The 18181-nt window shown below is 51.4% G+C and overlaps 3 protein-coding genes across 7 annotated transcripts; 2 read left to right on the top strand and 1 right to left on the bottom strand.

The window, feature by feature from the left end:
* Positions 1–536: 536 nt before the first annotated feature.
* On the top strand, positions 537–4353 carry Doc2a (double C2 domain alpha). Its single transcript, XM_035442207.1, has 9 exons — positions 537–850; positions 1232–1311; positions 1480–1554; positions 1665–1774; positions 3228–3354; positions 3435–3494; positions 3579–3742; positions 3827–3908; positions 3997–4353. Exons 1-9 carry the CDS (start codon positions 583–585, stop codon positions 4327–4329), a joined length of 1299 nt encoding a protein of 432 aa, XP_035298098.1. The 5' UTR covers positions 537–582; the 3' UTR covers positions 4330–4353.
* Ino80e (INO80 complex subunit E) lies at positions 3874–14548 on the bottom strand. 4 transcript variants are annotated; one of them, XM_027404621.2, is made up of 8 exons: positions 14332–14548; positions 14106–14176; positions 13862–13914; positions 10214–10292; positions 10015–10126; positions 9530–9646; positions 5822–5913; positions 5161–5296 (listed from the first exon to the last, which is right to left on the bottom strand). In XM_027404621.2, the coding sequence occupies exons 1-7, from the start codon at positions 14410–14412 to the stop codon at positions 5842–5844; spliced, it is 585 nt and encodes a 194-aa protein (XP_027260422.1). In that variant the 5' UTR covers positions 14413–14548; the 3' UTR covers positions 5161–5296; positions 5822–5841. The 4 variants fall into 4 exon arrangements, with proteins under 4 accessions (XP_027260419.1, XP_027260420.1, XP_027260421.1 ...); XM_027404618.2 differs by lacking the exon at positions 5822–5913 and having other exon boundaries at positions 3874–5296; XM_027404619.2 differs by lacking the exon at positions 5822–5913 and having other exon boundaries at positions 3874–5296; positions 9530–9595.
* Positions 14549–14634: 86 nt separating this feature from the next.
* Positions 14635–17564, top strand: Hirip3 (HIRA interacting protein 3). 2 transcript variants are annotated; one of them, XM_027404616.2, is made up of 7 exons: positions 14635–15146; positions 15224–15344; positions 15445–15553; positions 15796–16709; positions 16782–16950; positions 17030–17128; positions 17200–17564. In XM_027404616.2, the coding sequence occupies exons 1-7, from the start codon at positions 15082–15084 to the stop codon at positions 17361–17363; spliced, it is 1641 nt and encodes a 546-aa protein (XP_027260417.1). In that variant the 5' UTR covers positions 14635–15081; the 3' UTR covers positions 17364–17564. The 2 variants fall into 2 exon arrangements, with proteins under 2 accessions (XP_027260417.1, XP_027260418.1); XM_027404617.2 differs by having other exon boundaries at positions 15005–15146; positions 15252–15344.
* Positions 17565–18181: the final 617 nt, after the last annotated feature.

Genomic DNA, 18181 nt, shown 5'->3' with positions numbered 1-18181 from the left:
TGTTGGAGGCCCAGGGACAGGTGCGGGGGCCGGGCCGGCCAGGGGAGCGCTGGTGAGGGTGAGAGAGAAAACCGAAGCAGGGGGTTCCCACCTTGGTAGAGCCGATGGTCCGGGTTAGGGACTAGGCAGGCGGGCAGGCAGCAGGCAGGCAGGCAGGGCAGGCAGGCAGGCAAAAGCTTGGGTTGAGTGAAGAAAAGCCTAGTGAGTGGGTGACAGCCTGACCAGCCCCACGCCTGATGGAGAAGATGGCCAGAGCCTCAGCAGCAAAGGAGGGAAGCTGTGGCATCTCTGAGGGGCTTGGGGGATGGGAACAGAGGGGGAACCCAGGATGAGAGGAAAGTCTTGGAAAGGTGACAGAGGGACAATGTACAGGTAGTGGGCAGGGTTATGGGGAGTCATGACCTGTCTACCAGGACTGATCTGGCAACCCAGCCAGCCCCTGTGGAGCCAGGCCTCCTGTCTGCCCATCAGCTAGCACAGATCACCTCTCCCTTGACACCCAGGAAGGGAGGGCAGTGAGCTTCCTTCAGACCCCAGCCAGCCACTCCAGCTCTACACCCGTCTCCCAGCCAGAGGTGCTGCATGAGGGGCCGCAGGGGTGATCGCATGACCATCAACATCCAGGAGCACATGGCCATCAACGTGTGTCCTGGACCCATCAGGCCCATCCGCCAGATCTCGGACTACTTCCCTCGCAGGGGGCCAGGACCAGAGGCTGCTGGCGGCAGGGGCTGTGGGGAAGCCCCTGCTCACCTGGCCCCTCTGGCTCTGGCCCCCCCTGCGGCTCTCCTTGGGGCCACCACACCCGACGATGGAGCTGAGGTAGACAGCTACGACTCAGATGATACCAGTGAGTCGGGGGGACTCAGTGGGCTTGTGGGAGGGAGCAGCCTAAGTGTGTGTGTGTGTGTGTGTGTGTGTGTGTGTGTGTGTGTGTGTGTGTGTGTGTGTAGGGTTTGGGAGGAGGGAGGGCAGTCCTGACACCACAGCTGCAGTCTGGGTGCAGATTATAGCTTCAGCAAGGCTCAATATTCAATATTTCTGCTGAGACACTCCACCACCCACACAGTCAGTTGCGGCCGAGCCAGGGAGAGCCAGGGACCTAGACGCAGGCATGCACATGGATGCTCAGCCTCTTGCACACACACACACTGGTAAGCCAGCTGAGATGTGGACACATTCTTCTAGCCACTAGGTCTCATGCACTTGACTTCTCTTCCCTTTTCTGCAGCTGCCCTGGGCACACTGGAATTTGACCTTCTCTATGATCAGGCTTCCTGCACTCTGCACTGTAGAGTCCTCAGGGCCAAGGTGTGCATCTCTCCTTCCTGGGCTGCTACCCTAGGGTGGGGGCTCCATCTCCCCCCCACCCAGAGCAGACTCCTGCATCTCTGGAACTGTCCTCTGTGGGGATCTAGTCCTGCAGGAGGAGGGAGAAAGGCTTGGGAGTCTAAAGCCCTCCTTACACCTATCCTCCAGGGCCTCAAGCCCATGGATTTCAATGGCCTGGCTGACCCCTATGTAAAGCTGCACCTTCTGCCAGGAGCCTGCAAGGTATGTCTCCTTCCAGGATTGGCTTGGTTTATGGGTCCCTCCTAGCCCCCACCTTCAGCCTTTGGGGCCCCAGGATCCATGCATCAGAGTCCTTTGTCCCCATGCCCCAGGCCAATAAACTAAAAACTAAGACCCAGAGGAACACACTGAACCCTGTGTGGAACGAGGAGCTGACGTACAGTGGAATCACGGATGATGACATCACTCACAAGGTGCTCAGGTGAGGGCTTTTCCTCCAGCCCAACACCTCTGGGATAGCTGTCATTGTGACCTTTGGTTGGTCCATCTCCCTATGTCCCCCCTCACCAGCAGGTCCAAATGTTGCTACTGGTCTAGCAGAGGACTACTGGTTTGGCAGCAGCAGGCCTTACCACTTGGCTTCCTCTGCCCACCTCAGTCATTCATCTGAGGCTCAACCCCAAACCTGCCTCTGAAAAGGTTTTTTTTTAAAGATTTTATTTATTATGTATACAGTCTTCTGCCTGCATGCCAACAGAGGGTACCAGATCTCATTTAAGGTGGTTGTGAGCCACCATGTGGTTGCTGGGAATTGAACTCAGGACCTCTGGAAGAGCAGTCAGTGCTCTTAACCGCTGAGCCATCTCTCTAGCCCCCTGGAAAGGTTTCTCTGCTCTCCAAGACCCTGACTCAGAGTCCTTGGCTTTAGTTAGACCGACACATCTCAGGCTGCCCATATCTGTTCCATATCTACCTATATTCTCTGAAGAGGACAGTCTTCCCAGTCAGGGAACTTGCCTTGTCATCCTAGGTGTGAGAAATATTCCAGAGGAGTGTGGAGCTGAGTTCCGGTTGGGAGAGACTTCATCCTTTATTCTTGGATAACAGGGGGGCCACAGAGGGTTTATCATGGGAGAGACATGGTCATCAGGGTGGGTCTACAGAGCTCACCATGATGTCAGAGGTGGGAGAAACAAAGGCTGAAGCAGCAAAATTGGCCTCATGTTCCTCAGGGCAGACGATGAAGCCTCACGGTTGCAGAAGGCAGTTTTTTGTTTTGACAAGGCTAACCTTGAACTCAGATCCTTCTGCCTCAGCCTTCTGAGTGTGTAACTATAGCCTGTTATTAGGGAGCATTTCTTTGCTTTACTTCATGACAGTTTTAGTAGGTGGGTATGTTCAATCCCTAGTTTACAGATGGACAGTTAGGTGACTTGCCAAAGGTCACACAGGTAATATAGGCAGGGCTGGACTTTCAACACACCTTCATACCATAGCTGCTCATCCCTTAACCCTGGACTGGTTTCCTGCCCCACCAGCGAAGAAACAGGCACCCAAGTCAAGCAGGAGTGCTTGGCTGTGTAAAGCAGCTAAACACCCACTGGGGACTACCACTGTGTCTGTGGCCATACCCACCCACCCATACCTGTGGGGTTCAGTTGGCACCTGTCCCCCGATGGGGAACAGAGTTCCAGAAGCTGAGAGAGCTTCTTGTGCTGCTGGATAATTCTTGATGGATATAGGACAGCACAGGCCAGACAGGGCAGATCCAATTGCCCTTCTCAAGCTCCCACCCATTTCACAGATGAGGTGACAAATTTAGGGCAGAGCTGGGACTAGTTGGAGGACCTTTTTCCTCTCTCTCTCCCGAGTGAGCGAGTGAGCAAGCGGGGCTCAGATACCCTGGGGCCCTGACCCTGCTGTTCCCCTCCCAGGATCTCCGTCTGTGACGAGGACAAGCTGAGCCACAATGAGTTTATAGGAGAGATCCGAGTGCCCCTCCGCCGCCTCAAGCCTTCACAGAAGAAGCATTTTAACATCTGTCTTGAGCGCCAGGTTCCGGTAGGTCTGTGGGGCTAATGGGTATGGGGGAGGGGACCTGGAGAGGTCAGCTTGTCAGAGCCTTTTCTTTGCCCCCTCAGCTTCCTTCGCCTTCTTCAATGTCTGCGGCGCTGAGGGGCATTTCCTGTTACCTGAAGGAGGTGAGGCACATCTGAGAACCCTGTCTGGGTGGGAGGCAGGAGAAGCCCTAGACTGACCTCTGACCCCGCCTCCTTTTCTGGCAGCTAGAGCAGGCAGAGCAGGGACCTGGGCTGCTGGAAGAGCGAGGGCGTATCCTGCTGAGCCTCAGCTACAGCTCCAGGAGGCATGGGCTGCTGGTGGGCATTGTTCGCTGTGCTCACCTGGCTGCCATGGATGTTAACGGCTACTCTGACCCTTATGTGAAGACGTGAGCCCTTGCCCAAGCCTGACCCCAGCCTAACTGCTCTGGGGCTTAGCCTGTCCCTAACTTCACTGTCCCCTCTCTCCGTAGGTACTTGAGACCAGATGTGGACAAGAAATCCAAGCATAAAACATGTGTAAAGAAGAAGACGTTAAACCCAGAATTTAATGAGGTAAACAGGGCAGGGAGCAGAAATAAAGATGGGCTGGGGACAGTGATGTGGTTAGGCCTGACAGAAAGCACCTCTGTCTTGTTTTCAGGAATTCTTCTATGAGATGGAACTCTCCACTCTGGCCACCAAGACCCTGGAAGTCACAGTCTGGGACTATGACATTGGCAAATCCAATGACTTCATAGGTGAGTGGAGGAGCCCATCAGGGTGCTGTGAGGGAAGTGGGCCAGGAGAATGGGCAATGACTGGGTCTGCATGCCGTGGCTGTTCTTCAGGCGGTGTGTCCCTGGGGCCAGGAGCCAGGGGAGAGGCGCAGAAGCACTGGAGTGACTGTCTCCATCAGCCAGACACAGCCCTGGAGCGCTGGCACACCCTGACCAGCGAGCTGCCCCCAGCAGCAGGGGCTTTCCCTTTGGCCTAAGCAGACAGCAGCTGCCCAGCACAGGCCCTTTGGGCCGGGTCCAGTACCCAACCTTCGCACGAGTGTGTTGCACGTTTACACGGGGTGGGATGCCCCCTGCCCCACACTACCTGTCTTATTTTTTGTGAGTCTCTGTGAATGTGGGTTTGTCTTCTTGTGAGGGACTGTGGAGAGCTATATTCACATATGCAAACTTTTTCCTGCCTGACCTGCTGTTACCTGCAAATATGCAACCACCCCATGCACAGGGCCATGTGGGAGTCTCCCGCCAGTGCCCCTACCCCACCCTGCTACTCCTCTCTTGGCCTCTCCAGGCTGCCCGGCCCCCTGCTGCACAGGGAGGAGGTCGGATTGGGGAGATTAGAGGAGGGCATTTCCAAAAGAGGAAAGGACAAATAAAGAAAGAGCCAACCCTTTAATACAGAGCCTTCATGAAAAAGTCCCAGCTCTGCTCAGCTGCTCTTCTAAAGGGACGGCCTCCACGGGGTCTCTGCCTCCTAAGATGGGGAAGATCCTCTTGGCCACTCATTTAAATCACTGTCCCCTGGATGGGGCTGGGATGTGAGGGCAGGGCCCCTGCCACCTTCCTCGGGGACATTTGTGCATGTTTACGCCTTTTCTGATTGTGTCAGTGGCCGAAGCATGGCAACTGAGCATCAATAAACATCTCTTGAGAAATGGGCTCAAGTGTGCTGGCATGGGAGAAGCACTGTGCGGGGCCTGGCAAGTAGCACTGGATGGATGGCTACTCTGGGATGTCGATTACCAGGTCGTCGTCTCCATCCAGGGCATCATCCCCGCTGCCTGCATCGCTGAACATCTGCTGAGGGACGGTGCTCAGGATCGTGTGGGGGGGCATCTTGGGAGGAGGCAGGGGGCTCAGGGCTGCCCCAACACTGGCCCCAGAACCCCTGGCAGGGAAGGCCAGTGGCCCACCCACAGGGCAGTCAGGGGGTCCTACAGCCATCTGCAGCAGGGGGAGAAACACAAGGAGGGCTTGTCAGACACACTGTCATTAGGTATCACACAACACCCACTGAAAGGCAGTTCAAAGGGTGGGGGAAGCCCCTCTGCAGCTCCTCAGTCTCAAGCCATGAAGTGCCTGGGGTGAGGGGCAGTGATGGAGGCGTGATGGGGATGGGGTGAGGGGAGTCTGACAGGGAGCCTGACAGAAAAGCTGGGCTCGTCCCTCGATAACAAGGTGGGCCTGGTTGCTCTGTGCCAGCAGTTAAAGCCAGATTCAGGACTAGCTCAGAGTGCCTTGCTCCTGCCTCTGGGCACCTTGGGTATCACCTGCCACCACTGGTTGGCTCTCCCTCCTCCTCCTCCTCCTCCTCCTGTGGATTCACTGGTTCATGGTGGGCATCACAGGTTACCTGAGCCAGAAGCCTAAGCAGGAGCTTTGTTCCCCAGCTTCTATGGCATTGTGGATGAGCCCCTCCTTGGGACCCCAGCAGCCACCAGCCTGGGCCAGGCCCTCCTCTCAGCTCACCTGGTCTAGGTACCAGCCTCCTAACTGGACTCCCTGCCTTCAGCCTCTCCCAGATCCAGCTCCTCCTCCACACTTCGGCCAGAGTGATCACTCTAGAACACAAACCTGAGCATGTCACTCCTCTGCCAGGGGCCTTGGCCCTGGCTGCCCTCAGGATGGTCAGTGTAGTGTGCCATCAGGCTGGCCCTGCTACATTTGTCAAAGTCACACTTTGTCCTGTGAGCTGAGACATGGCCTCTGCTCTGCCCCACCCTGCCAGGTCCTCACACATCCTCCCTCAAGAGAGCTCTCTGGGTGCTATGACATCTCATGTGCCGTGGGCAAACTGAACACCTACTATGACCCAGATAACTTCTATCTATAATCTCTACTTTATAGGGCCATCCTGGAAAAGAGGTGGGGCCATATACCAGAGGAAGGTATGGAAGTTAAAGAACAGGATGCTAGCTAGTCCTCACTGGGCAGCACCCAAGGTGCGCCTGGGACTGGGGTAGCAAACAACACCTATATGTGGTCTCCACCATGGCCTCCTGATTGCTGCCACACCTGGCCCTGTGGCCTGCTCTCTGCTTCTCAAGGAGCCCCACCCTCACCTCTGCTTGTGGGGTGATGTGAGGGTGCTAGAGTAGGCAAGGCCTCAGGAAACAGGTGCCAGACAGGAGGGCAGCTCTGGAAAGAACCAGGACCCCTGTGGTGGGGTGGTTTGAATGAGAATGCCCCCCCCCCCACCACACACACACACACACACACACAGGCTCTTATGTTTGACTACTGGTCCCCAGCTGGCAAAACTGTATAGAATTAAGAAGTTGGCCTTGTTGGAGGAGGTGTGTCACTGGAGGTGAGCTTTGACTTTTCAAAAGCTCTCACTATTCTCAGCTCAGATGTGTTCATTTTCCATCTCTCCCTCCCTCTGCCTTCCGCCTCTGTCTCATGGACTCTAACCCTCTGAAATCATAAGTTCCAAATAAACAATATAGGGTGCCTTGGTCATGGTGTCACAGCAATAGAAAAGTAACCAAGGCAGCCCCCGTGTGTACGGAAAAGCAGATGCACATGCATGGCTAAGGAGGGCAGCTCCATGAGGACGAGGTCTCTGCATCAGCACCCCGTTCCCCAGGAACTACCCTAACCAGGATTTCCTCAGCATGACTAAGAACAGACAATGTGGCTCTATGTGCTGCCTGGTGATGCTCTCTATCCCTCACTCATTAAGCCTCTCACAGGCTCCGTCACTGAAATGGAGTTTAGTGACCAGTCCAAGTTCACACAGTGAGAATGTGGAAGAGCTGGGATTCAAACCCAGCTGAGGCTTAAGCTCCAGTCTTTTGTTTTTGCTTTGGCCCTCTTTCTCCTCCCACTGCCACCTGATCCTAGTGATCCTGTGCTGCAACATTAACCCTTCCCTGATCCTCCCCATGTCCCCACCTAAAGCAGCTGACTCTAGCCTTTCCCTATCAACCCAGTCACCATGTCTCAACATGCCAAACCTCACACCTGCCTGCCCTAGGTTGCTGTGTTTTGTTTTCTTCCACTTGTCCTGAATGTGAGAAGCAGACCTTCTTAGGGAAGGCTGGTATGCACTACTGTCCCACTGCTCCCCAGTGCTAGGGACAGACTTGGGGCCTTGAAAATGCCAGGTAAGAACTACTACTGAGCCACATGCTTCATCCCCAGGAACTGGAGGTACAGGCAACTGTGAGCTGCTTGATGTGAGCCACTGAACTTGGGTCCCCTGGAAGAGCATCAAACGTTTTTAACCCATGAATCATTTCTCTAATCCCTAGAATGCATTCATTCATCCTTCCATTTATTCTTTTTTTCTCTCCCTCCTCATCCCCTCTTTCTCTGAGGATATAGCCCTGGCTAGCCTAGAATTCACTAGGTAGACCAGGATAGCCTCAGACTCATAAAGAGTCATCTGCCTCAGCCTCCCCAGAGTTGGGGTTAAAGGTGAACACCACTATGTCAGGCAGAATTCATCCTCTTAGCCACTATAAATACAATCTGTGATCTGCTTATGGAGTCAGAGCAGAGAGCACTGCATAAGCAGTGATAGGCACTCCCATCTTCCTCTGTCTTTGACTTACTTCTCATCATTCCTAGGGCTTTGTGTTTAGCCTTCTTCCCTTCTCCAGCCAGGCAGTCCTACAAAACCTCAGCTCACACAGCCACTATCCAGTTGACACTTCCAGATGCCCTTTCAACAGGTCCAAGGCCAATTTTTCATCTCTCTTCTGAAATCTGCTTCTCCCACCATCTTCATCTCAGAAAAACTGCCACTCCACTCATTGCTCAGAAGAGCCCTGGAATCCTTCTGGGCTCCCTTCTCCCCCTCACAGCCAAACTGGGTTTCTGAGGAAACCCTGCAGCCATCTTTGACATGGATCCATGGAGCACTCTGCTGGATTTCTTGCCGTCACTTCCTTCCCTTTAACCTGATTACTCTAGACCTGTACCCAGGCCTCAGTCCACACTGCCATGTTGTCCATGTGTCTAAAATGCAAGCTGAACTAGACCCTGCCCTGCTCACCCTGCCCAAACGGCTCTCACTCCATTCCCATATAAGCCCTAGTTTCTCTTACACCTCAAAGGCCCTACATGCTTCCCTCAGGCACCTGCCCTGTGCCCCCTACACCCCCCCACACACACACTCACTTATTTTTATTTTTTTTGCTTGAGATACAACCTTACTATGCAGCTTTGGCTGGCCTGGAACTCACTATGTAGACCAGGCTAGACTGGAACACATAGGAATCCAACTGCCTCTGCCTCCCGGGTGGCTGGGATTAAGGGCATGTGCCAGCATGCTCTGTTCCTCCTTGTCTTTCAATAAGCATGCTCACCAGACTGAAACCCTTTCCCAGACACCTCATGGCTTGCTTCCTGCATCCAGTCAATAGCACCCTAGATTATCCACCTTAAAAATCCCATCACTCTCTTTCACTTTCTCTACTAGGGCCAATCCATCTTATTTATCTTTTGCCAATTTTTTCAGAACAGGATCTCTGTACAAGGGTTTGGTCCCCTGTTTGTTATGAGCTGCAGCACTCCAGATACTCACTCAACTCAGGCAGTGTTCTAACACTTGTTGACTTTACCCATTTTGATCACTTTTGAATCTAGGTTACTTGCTCAAAGTCACACTGTTCTGAACTGGGGGAGCCCTGACTCTACATACCATCCACCATCCTGTCCCAGCTCCAACAGTACCCATGACCTGTACAAACATGTTTCTCTCCAGCCATGGTGCAAGGCCTGGTCGTAGAGCCAGGTGGTAAGGCAGGACCTCCAGCAGCCTAACTTGGGAGTCTTCCAAGACTGATTCCGCCACTGCCAGTGAGCCAGGACTCCTCTACTCTGCCCTTCAGTGCTGAGCCTTGGATGGAGTCTTAGTATTTCAAACCCATCTTTCAAAAATTGGGTATCAGGTTGAGGATATAGCCCAGCTGGTAAAGTGCTTGCCTAACATGCATGAGGTACTGGGCTCAACCCTCAGCATTGCATAAACCAGATATGGTGGCACATGCCTGTAATCCTAGCACTTGGAAAGGGGAGGCAGGAGAACCAAGAGTTCAAGATCATCCTATAGCTCCTGCTACAAGAGGAAGCACCCAAAGTCCCTGTGCACGCCCCCTAGTCTTCAGCTTCCTTCAGACGGATGTCCTGCCTTTGTGGCCCCTCCCTACAGTCCCCACATCAGGGTACCTTGAGTTTCCGGGGTAGGCGGGGCCGTTTCTCCAGCTTGGGCCTCAGGGGGCTGGGCTCAGGCAGCTGCAGGGCCAGGTAGTCAGAAGGGAATGGGGGGTAAGGGGGGGAAGCCAGCTGAGGTGGGAGTAGGAAGATGGAGATGGGAAACAGAGCAGGTGAAGGTGAGGGGTGGAGGGAAGAAATGTACACAGGAGAATGGAAAAACAAAAGAGATGCTGATGAGTGTGGCTCCCAGGGCTCCTGAGAACAGAGGGGAAGGGACAGCAGCAGGACCATGTCCTGGGTCTGCCCCCTAGTCCTACACAGGAGACAAGTAGGCAACCTGACTCATACCCTCCAAAGGTTACTTGCTGGCCACATGTGGACACACTTTGAGTTGGGAAACCTTGCCCTGAGACCTAGCCACTTTGCCCATATGACACCCTCTGTATTTATTCCCAGGCATGGTAGCACTCTACTTACTGGTCTTGATCCCAACTCACCGAGCTCAGGTATGGGGAGGGGGCTCCAGAGGTCTGCAGGGGAAATCCTGTTGAAGGAGGCAAGGAGAGGCTGGAAGGGGATGGGGCACCCCCCATCGGAGGACTTCTCTTCCTGAAGAAGGAATAGGGAGAAGGGTCAGAGACAGCTGGAAAGCTCAGATCCCCACCCCTGCCCTGGAAAATTACAGCTCCTCCTTACCTCTTGGGGGCTGGTGTGTCAGACAACTTGGGTGTCCCCTCTGTCTCACTGTTATCTGAAGATGCAGTGGCATCTGAATCTGTGGGGAGGGCTGGTCAGTGAGGTTGTAGAGTTTCCCATCCACCTCAGAGGACTGTAACCTCAACACTATAGCAGGGGGCTAGGAAAGGAGACTTCCCATTCAGCACACCTGCAGGCACAGGATTCTGGAGAGTCCCTCGGCTTTCATACCTATTTCCTATGTAGGTACCTCCATGGCACACTTGCCAGCACATACTATGTGCCAGGCTCCTGGTCTTTTTAAGCACAGAAGGGAAAGGCAAGCACATCACATCGGCTTTCCAGATGGTCTCACTGACCTCAGAAAGTATGGAACCTGAACTCAGGTCTGTGACTGTTTGACCTTCTTAGACCACTCTTTCAAATGTCTCTAGGTAACTTGCAGCTTCTGCTCCATATTCCTTATTTGGGGACCCATTAAAACACCCCTCAAAACTATCTTCTTCCTCTGCTCTACATCCCAACTGCCACAAGTTCAGCCCACAATCACCACCATGTCAAAATCACCGGCTCAGCCATCTTACCACTCTGCCACCTACTGTTCAACCCAATTTAATAACTCTGTCCACATGCAGTGTTTTAGCCATGTTTATCTGTCTTCAGTTTACCCTAAGGAAGACTAAGTAAGGACTTGCCCCAGGGCACCTGGCTCATTGCATCGCTTTACTTCAGAACTGCAATCTGGGCCCCCAAGAGCTCTTTATGGTAGCAGCCCTATTCTTCCAAAAGGAGGTCTACTTCCTAGCTCTGTGTTTTCACTAGAAGGCTTGCCTCTCACTTAGTAATCACTATACATGATATATGTTATCTTCTGCTCAGATCCTTGATTTATATTTGAGACACAGTCTCAATATATGTGTATCTCTAGCTGGTCTGGAACACAGACAGACCTTCCTGCTATTGCCTCCCTAATATAATATTTTTATGTTTAGGTGTTTGTGTATGTATGTGTACCATGTTCATGCCCAAGCCTGAGGGAGTCAGAAGGCATTCAACCTCCTAGGATAGAGTGAAGTGGCTGTAAGCTACCATGCAAGTACTGGAACTGAACCCAGGTCCTTTCCAAGAGCAGCAGGTGTTCTAAACTACAGGGCCATCTCTTTAGCTCTTTGGTTGTAATTTAAAGTTAATTGTTAAGGAATACTTAAGTTGGGCCAGGCAGTGGTGATGCATACCTTTAATCTCAGCACTTGGGAGGCAGAGGCAGGCAGATCTCTCAGTTTGAGGGCAGCCTGATCTCCAGAGGGAGTTCCAGGGCAGCCAGGGTTGTTACACAGAGAAAACCCTTAAGTTGGAAAAAATAGCCTCTGTGCACACTAGCCTGGCTCACTCTCATTACAGTTTTCACCTAGAAAGCTCTAGCCCTGTCTTCACAGGTAAACTGCTGCTCCAATTCTAAACACCTTTTAAAGAGCCTTTTTCTCATTCATACACAATTCAGACCCTACATGCTTTTGTGTGATTTACAAGCTAGAATGACTTTAACACTTTGCTGGCTGTTGTTTTTAGTCAGGATCTCTGTAATCCCAGTTGGCCTGGAACTCAATGTAGTAGACTAGGCTGGCTTTCAAATAGGTGATTCTCCTGCCTCAGGCTCCTAAGTGCTACTATTACACCCATATTCCACCATAGCCAACTGTATTTCATTTATTTAATTTTGGTTTTTGAGACATAAAGTCTTACTTTGTAGCTCAACCTGGCTTGGAACTTAGAGTTATCTTCCTGCCTCATGCTCGGCTGCGATTATAGGTATAAGGCACCCTGCCCAGGCGGCTTTTGCATTTGTAGCTTTTTACTTTTATTTATTTAGAGATGGGTATGATGTAGCTGAGGTTGGCCTTGAACTTCTGGTCCTCCTGCCTCTACCTCATAAGGGGGACTAGAATTAAAGGCCTATGCTACCATGTCTTGCTTTTCACACCACCCTCATCACATTTTTGAAACATGGTCTCATTATGTAACTAGGTTGGAATTCATATTTAGTTTTTAAAATTACATTTACTTATTTGTGTGTATATAGGTGCATGCATGTAGAGGTTAGAGATACAACCTAAGGGAACCATTCTCTCCTACAATGTTGGTCCTGGGGAATTGAACTCAAGTATCCAGGTTCTACTAGTAACAAGTGCCTTTACTTAATAAGGCATCTCAAAAGAAGCTGGGGGAGAGGGACAGGAGAAAAGGCCCAGTAGTTAAAGAAGACCTGGGATTGATTTCAAGTACTCCCCTCACTGAACACAACCATCTATAACTCATTTGAAAAGATCCAATGCCCTCTTCTGGCCTCTGCAGGGACTGCACGGACATGGCACACAAACATACAAGCAGGCAAAACACCCATACCCATAAAATTAAGTATCTTTTAAAAAACAAAGCTGTGGGTAGCGGGGTGTGTGGTGGTGGTGGGGGTGTATGTGTATGGTGGTGACACAAGCATGAAATCCCAGCACTGGGGAGACTGAGGGGTAGGGACTGTGATTTTGGGACCAATAAAAGCTACAAATGAAGAACGTACTTCAAAAACATAAAAAATAATATAGGTTATAAAACTTTAAATTCAAAATGTAATGCTCGCAAATAAAATTCTAATAAAACACAGCCATTTTGTTTATTAACATGCTGGCTACAGCTGCTTTCACATATGCAGTTTGCTTCAAAGACAATATTTTACAAAGCCAACAATATTTTCTTGACCCCTTGAAAAAGAAATTTATCAACTCCTGTTATACTATAGTTATTACCATTTAACTCTTTTAATTTTCATCAAATTCCTATTATCACTTAAAATTCTAGTTTTTTTTTCTTTAAAAAAATTTCAAGGGATTTTATTATTACTGTTAGTGTGTTTGTGCAGACACCCACATGCTATGGCAAATGTTTTGAGGCTAGAAGACACTTTCACAAGTTTTTCCCCTCCTTTGCATGTTCCAGGAATCAGACCCCTTTGTTTTTAAAGACTGGGTTTTGCTCATGAACCTTATGCTTTTGCCTCTTTTTGTTTGTTTGTTTGTTTGTTTGTTTGGTTGGTTGGTTTTCGAGGCAGGGTTTCTCTGTATTGTTTTGGAGCCTGTCCTGGAACTTGCTCTGTAGACCAGGCTGACCTCGAATTCACTGAGATTCATCTGCCTCTGCCTCCCGAGTGTTAGGATTAAAGGCGTGTGCCACCAACGCCCTGCTGCTTTTGCCTCTTGAGTGATGGTATTACAGGCATGGGGTACTACACCTTTCTAGTTCATTTTTTCTTTTAACAGGTATATAAATGACAAGAGGCCAGGGGCCTGGAACACGGTGGATAAGTTAATACTTAAAGACTCTCCAGGCATGGTGGCACAAGCCTTTGATCCCAGTACTTGGGAGGCAGAGGCAGGTGGATTTCTGAGTTGGAGGCCAGCCTGGTCTACAGAGTGAGTTCCAGGATAGCCAAGGCTACACAGAGAAAAGAAAGGAAAAATGTGGGGAGAAGGAAGGGAGGAAGCAGAAGGCAAGCAACAAGGCTTAAAGGGCTGCACCAGCTTCCTCATGCCAGGAGTAAGTGTTTAAAGTGCCAGTATCTCATGTCTTCCCGCAAATGTTCATGACTTTGCTCACCGGAAGAATCTTCATCCACGTTCTCGTACTGCAGAAGTCGATCTAGAAGGAAACTGGGAGAAGTGGGAAAGAGAATGATCATTCTCATTTTAGCAATGTTCTTCGGTTAGACATCTATCTAGTTCCTTCTAGGAGGCCCACTGGATCCTCCTAGGAGCGCATGCATTTGTGGTCCTATTCCGGGATGGAGCGAGAACGAGGATTCCATAGGTGTAGCATCGCCCCTTCCCTCAACAAGCCTTACCTCTTGTCCCGGGAAACCTTCAGCAATTTCCTCTGCGCCTTCCTGAGCTCCTCCTGGAAACACTCATGTTCCTGTATCGGACAGGGTGAGTGCTGAGCCAAGAGCAATCCGTAAAAGCCCCAGGACCCAGAGACATCTCTCCCTCTCTATCCTTTTTACCACATGGGTAAACTGAGGTCCTCCCAGCGTTGGGCCTCACCCACAACCTCCCCACGCCAGCACTCACATAAATGAGGAACTTGAGTTTCCGCTTCAGATTCCTGTATTTCTTTTTGTAGTCCACTTCGCCGTCCGCTGGTCCGTTCATGACCCGCCTGGGAGTATCGCCCCAGAGTCGAGTACCGCTACCCAGAGCCAAGTCGGCCTGGCCTCTCACACTTCCACTTCCGGAGACTTAGTAACGTCGTACGAAGTGGACTACAACTCCCGGCGTGCTCCGCGAGCAGGAAGCGTAATGACACTGCCCGCCCTCCAGGGGACGACCCCAAAGGAACGCTGTTTCCAGTGGCTTCGCGATGCGCTGAGGTCACAGAGAAGCTGGACACTGAAGGGCGCAGTATTCTAAGCTGGTTTATTCACTTGGAGTCATAAAAGGTAACCAGAAATTCAGGGTGTTAGCGAGGATGCCCTTTCCTTTCTGCCTTTCGAAACAACAGACCTAATTTAGTGATCCTGACTACAGAGCAGTGTGAAGAGTTAATTACGTTACATCAGAGATTTCCGGCGGCGGATCGGCTTCTAATGATAGTTTCAATAAGTAGTTTTTAACAAAGAGCAGAAACCTCGAGACCCACCCCCTGCTTAGTAAGGAAAGCAAAATCTGGCCAAGTTCTCCGTCCCAGTACTCCGCGTTGGAAGCCCAACGGTCCCGCCCCTCACGGAGCCGCGTCACTGCGCGTGCGCAAGCTGCTGTCACGCGCCCTGAAGGCGGCCCGGAAGAAAAAAGGCGGGAGCCACCAATCCCCGGTGGTGTAAAATGGCGCTGGGAGATGAGATGCTGGAATTCACGCGCAGCTTCTTCCGAGGTTGCCCTGACCTCAGGTGCATAGGGTATTAAAGTCTGGGTTGAAAAGGGCAGGGGTTGGACTGGGACCCCGTCTTGACACGTGTCTTTGTAGCACGGTTACGCACTCCATTGTACGACAGAAATTTTTGACCCATGTGGGCCGGGATCACCTTGAACCTGAGGAGAAGCAGGCGTTGAAGCGGCTGGTGGAGGAAGAGCTGCTGAAGATGCAGGTGTGGGCGTGAACTTGGGCCAGGAGAGACAGGGTTTGTTGCTGAGGGGTTGGGACAGGACACAACTTTGGTTCCATTTGCCCTCATGCTGCACCCTCAGGCGGATGCTGGTACCAGAGAAGGAAAGCTAGACTTTACCAAAGTGAAGAGGTCTCCTGCTCCCTGCAGTGACCCAGAGAGAAAAAGGTCTCGCTTCAATTCAGAGTCAGGTTAGTGCCTTCTCCCCCACTTATCTGTGACTACAGCATCCATCATTGGTTTATTCACAAGGCCATGTATTACGTTGCAAGGCAGTAAATGAGTGGGCAAACAGTGAGTCAGGAACCAGGTGAAATCATAGCTGTGGTGCTTCCTGCTGTCCTTCACTCTTAACCAGAGTAGAGCTACAAGTACCCTATCCTGAATGTAAGGAACAGGAGGAACCTATCCCAGCCCTGCCCCCATGTTCCAGATTCCAGCTCTACATCATCCAGTCCAGACTGCTCAGGACCCCCCAGAAAGAACAGCACAACAAAGGAGAAGCCATGTTTGAAGAGAGCCTTAAATAAAGCAGTTGAGAGCAAAAAGGAAGAACAGCAAACAGACCTGGTTGTCAAGATGAGACTAGAGGAGAGCAGTGACGAGGAAGGGGAGGGCTCTGTCAGATCAAATAAGGTCTGGGAAGAAGAGGACACTGAGGAAGATGATGATGTGAAAAAAGAACAGAAGGGCAGGTCTAAAAAGAAAGCTGGGGCCAAGAACAAGCAAACACCAAGCAGGGCCTCAGACAATCAGAAGCAGGTCAGCGAAGAAAGTGATAGTGAGGAAGAAGCCATGCAGGGTAGAGCAAAGGTGAGGAAAAGCGCAGGTACTAAACGCCACAAGGAAAGTGAAGACAGCGAGGAGGAGACCCTAGCCAAGAAGAAAGAGCACAGGGAACCCAGACCCAGGAGCAACAAAGGGGAGAGAATGAGCTATAAGCAGAAAAACAGGGTTGGGAGGCTAACTGGAGGCTTGGGAGACAGCGAGGAAGAGAAGGAAAGGGGGGCAGTAAGTAGTGGGGACAGCAGCGGGACGGAAGACGAGAGCTCATCTAAGAGAAAGAGCCAGGACAAGATTCAGGCTGAGAATGGGAGAAGGCCGAGTGCAAGCAGTGAGGATGGGGAAAGCAGCACACAAGAGCTAACAGCTGCTCCAGGCACTGCCAAGACAGGCACAGTAGGCTGCGTTAATAGTGAGAGTGACATGGAGAGGGAAGTGAGCGACTCTCGGGCAGGAGAGAGCACCAAAGAGGAAAGGAAGAACCGCTCTTCCAAGAAGAGCTCCAAGAAAGGCAAGGCACGAAGTTCCTCATCAGATTCAAGTCCAGAACCCACAAGTCAGAAGGTGAGAGGGCATACAGGTGGGTGGCCTCCACCAGGGAAAAGGCTGGGCCTTCAGCTGCAAATTCCTTATTAGGTTGGGTCTCGTCACCGAAGAGAGGACCATCCAGCTGTGGTGAGACTAAAGCGTTATATTCGGGCTTGTGGTGCCCATCGAAACTACAAGAAGCTGCTGGGTTCCTGTCGCTCCCACAAGGAGTGCCTGAGTGTCCTCAGGGCTGAGCTGGAAGCACTTGGCATGAAGGGTGAGACTGGGTGTGCCTGAGAGCTGCAGGAGGGCCTGGGCACTGGGGAAGAGAGGCTCACAAGCTATTTCTGCTCCAGGCAATCCTTCCTTGGAGAAGTGTCGGGCCCTGAAGGAGCAGCGGGAAGAAGCAGCTGAGGTGGCTTCCTTGGATGTCGCCAATATCATCAGCAGTTCAGGTAAGGAATGTCCTCCTCAGGAAAGGACGAGGCTAGGGTCAGATAACTAATTTTCTTTCCCCACCTCCCAGGTCGACCGCGAAGACGGAATGCCTGGAACCCTTCAGGGGAAGGAATCCCCCCAGGGGAGCTTTATCGCAGAGCTCTGGACTCAGAAGAGGAGAGGCCACGCCAAGCACCTCCAGACTGGTCTCATATGCGGGGCATCATCAGCAGTGATGGTGAGAGTAGCTGAACTCCATGTCCCAGGATGGACCTTACCCTGTTATACAAGAGCCTGTGGCACTGAAGCAGCTTTCAAAAAGACTATTCCCCCAGGGACCTATGTTGTTGGCACAGTTCTCAATTTCATGCTCTCTAAGGTGGTTTGGGGGGTTTATGGTTCTTTGTTTGTTTTGGTTTTAGAGTCAATAAAGTAATGTTTGTAATTACTTCATCTGAACTGGTCCCCAACACTCATACCCCATTCTTTGGGGCCAAGAAACTGGGAAGTAGTCTTTGATACTAGCTAGTAGCCTAACTAGCCTAAGTCTTCCTTATAGGTTCCCAGTTGCCCCAGCCCCAGGCCTGCCATCCAGTCCCCACCAGGCAGTATCAGAGGAGGACATGGCTGTTCTTCCAGTGTGACCAGGTGGTTTCTCTAGTCAAAGTGGCCTGAACAATGAGATACTTACACGGTAGAACCAATGCCTAGCATGAACAAGGGCTTGGTCTTAATCCCAGCCACACACACATACTTCCCCCCCCCCCCCCCGCCTCTCCCCCCGCTTCTTTCCCCATCAGGCTCAGTTCATCTTCCTTCCCCACACTACCAGGGACTCTTAGCCTCCAAGAGGTAGGTATAGTAGACCTGACTGACCAATCAGAGCATGACAAACCTGCAGACTTCAGTGTCCAGGCAGGCATCTAGTAAGATACAGACATGGGGCTCCTGGGGAGCTTGTGCACCAAGGCTTTCTGAGAAGCTCTGAACCCAAAGCAAAGCAGAATTTGAGAGATTAACAAGTTGACCTCCCAATCATATGTGCAGTCATTAAAATCACTAGAGTTTTT

Source organism: Cricetulus griseus, chromosome 3, assembly GCF_003668045.3.
Source record: "Cricetulus griseus strain 17A/GY chromosome 3, alternate assembly CriGri-PICRH-1.0, whole genome shotgun sequence".
NCBI classification, from domain to species: domain Eukaryota; kingdom Metazoa; phylum Chordata; class Mammalia; order Rodentia; family Cricetidae; genus Cricetulus; species Cricetulus griseus.
This window is presented reverse-complemented; position numbering and strand designations above follow the sequence as displayed.

Excerpts from the sequence above, each read along its gene's own strand:
- Doc2a (XM_035442207.1), top strand. The coding sequence starts at position 583 with ATGAGGGGCCGCAGGGGTGATCGCATGACCATCAACATCCAGGAGCAC. Across the intron at positions 1,555-1,664 it reads TTCTGCCAGGAGCCTGCAAG|GCCAATAAACTAAAAACTAA; the intron begins GTATGTCTCCTT and ends CCCATGCCCCAG. Across the intron at positions 3,743-3,826 it reads TCTGACCCTTATGTGAAGAC|GTACTTGAGACCAGATGTGG; the intron begins GTGAGCCCTTGC and ends CTCTCTCCGTAG.
- Ino80e (XM_027404618.2), bottom strand. The coding sequence starts at position 14,412 with ATGAACGGACCAGCGGACGGCGAAGTGGACTACAAAAAGAAATACAGG. Across the intron at positions 13,915-14,105 it reads AAGGTTTCCCGGGACAAGAG|TTTCCTTCTAGATCGACTTC; the intron begins GTAAGGCTTGTT and ends CACTTCTCCCAG. Across the intron at positions 10,127-10,213 it reads GACACACCAGCCCCCAAGAG|GAAGAGAAGTCCTCCGATGG; the intron begins GTAAGGAGGAGC and ends TTCCTTCTTCAG.
- Hirip3 (XM_027404616.2), top strand. The coding sequence starts at position 15,082 with ATGGCGCTGGGAGATGAGATGCTGGAATTCACGCGCAGCTTCTTCCGA. Across the intron at positions 16,951-17,029 it reads GGAAGCACTTGGCATGAAGG|GCAATCCTTCCTTGGAGAAG; the intron begins GTGAGACTGGGT and ends TTTCTGCTCCAG. Across the intron at positions 17,129-17,199 it reads CAATATCATCAGCAGTTCAG|GTCGACCGCGAAGACGGAAT; the intron begins GTAAGGAATGTC and ends CCCACCTCCCAG.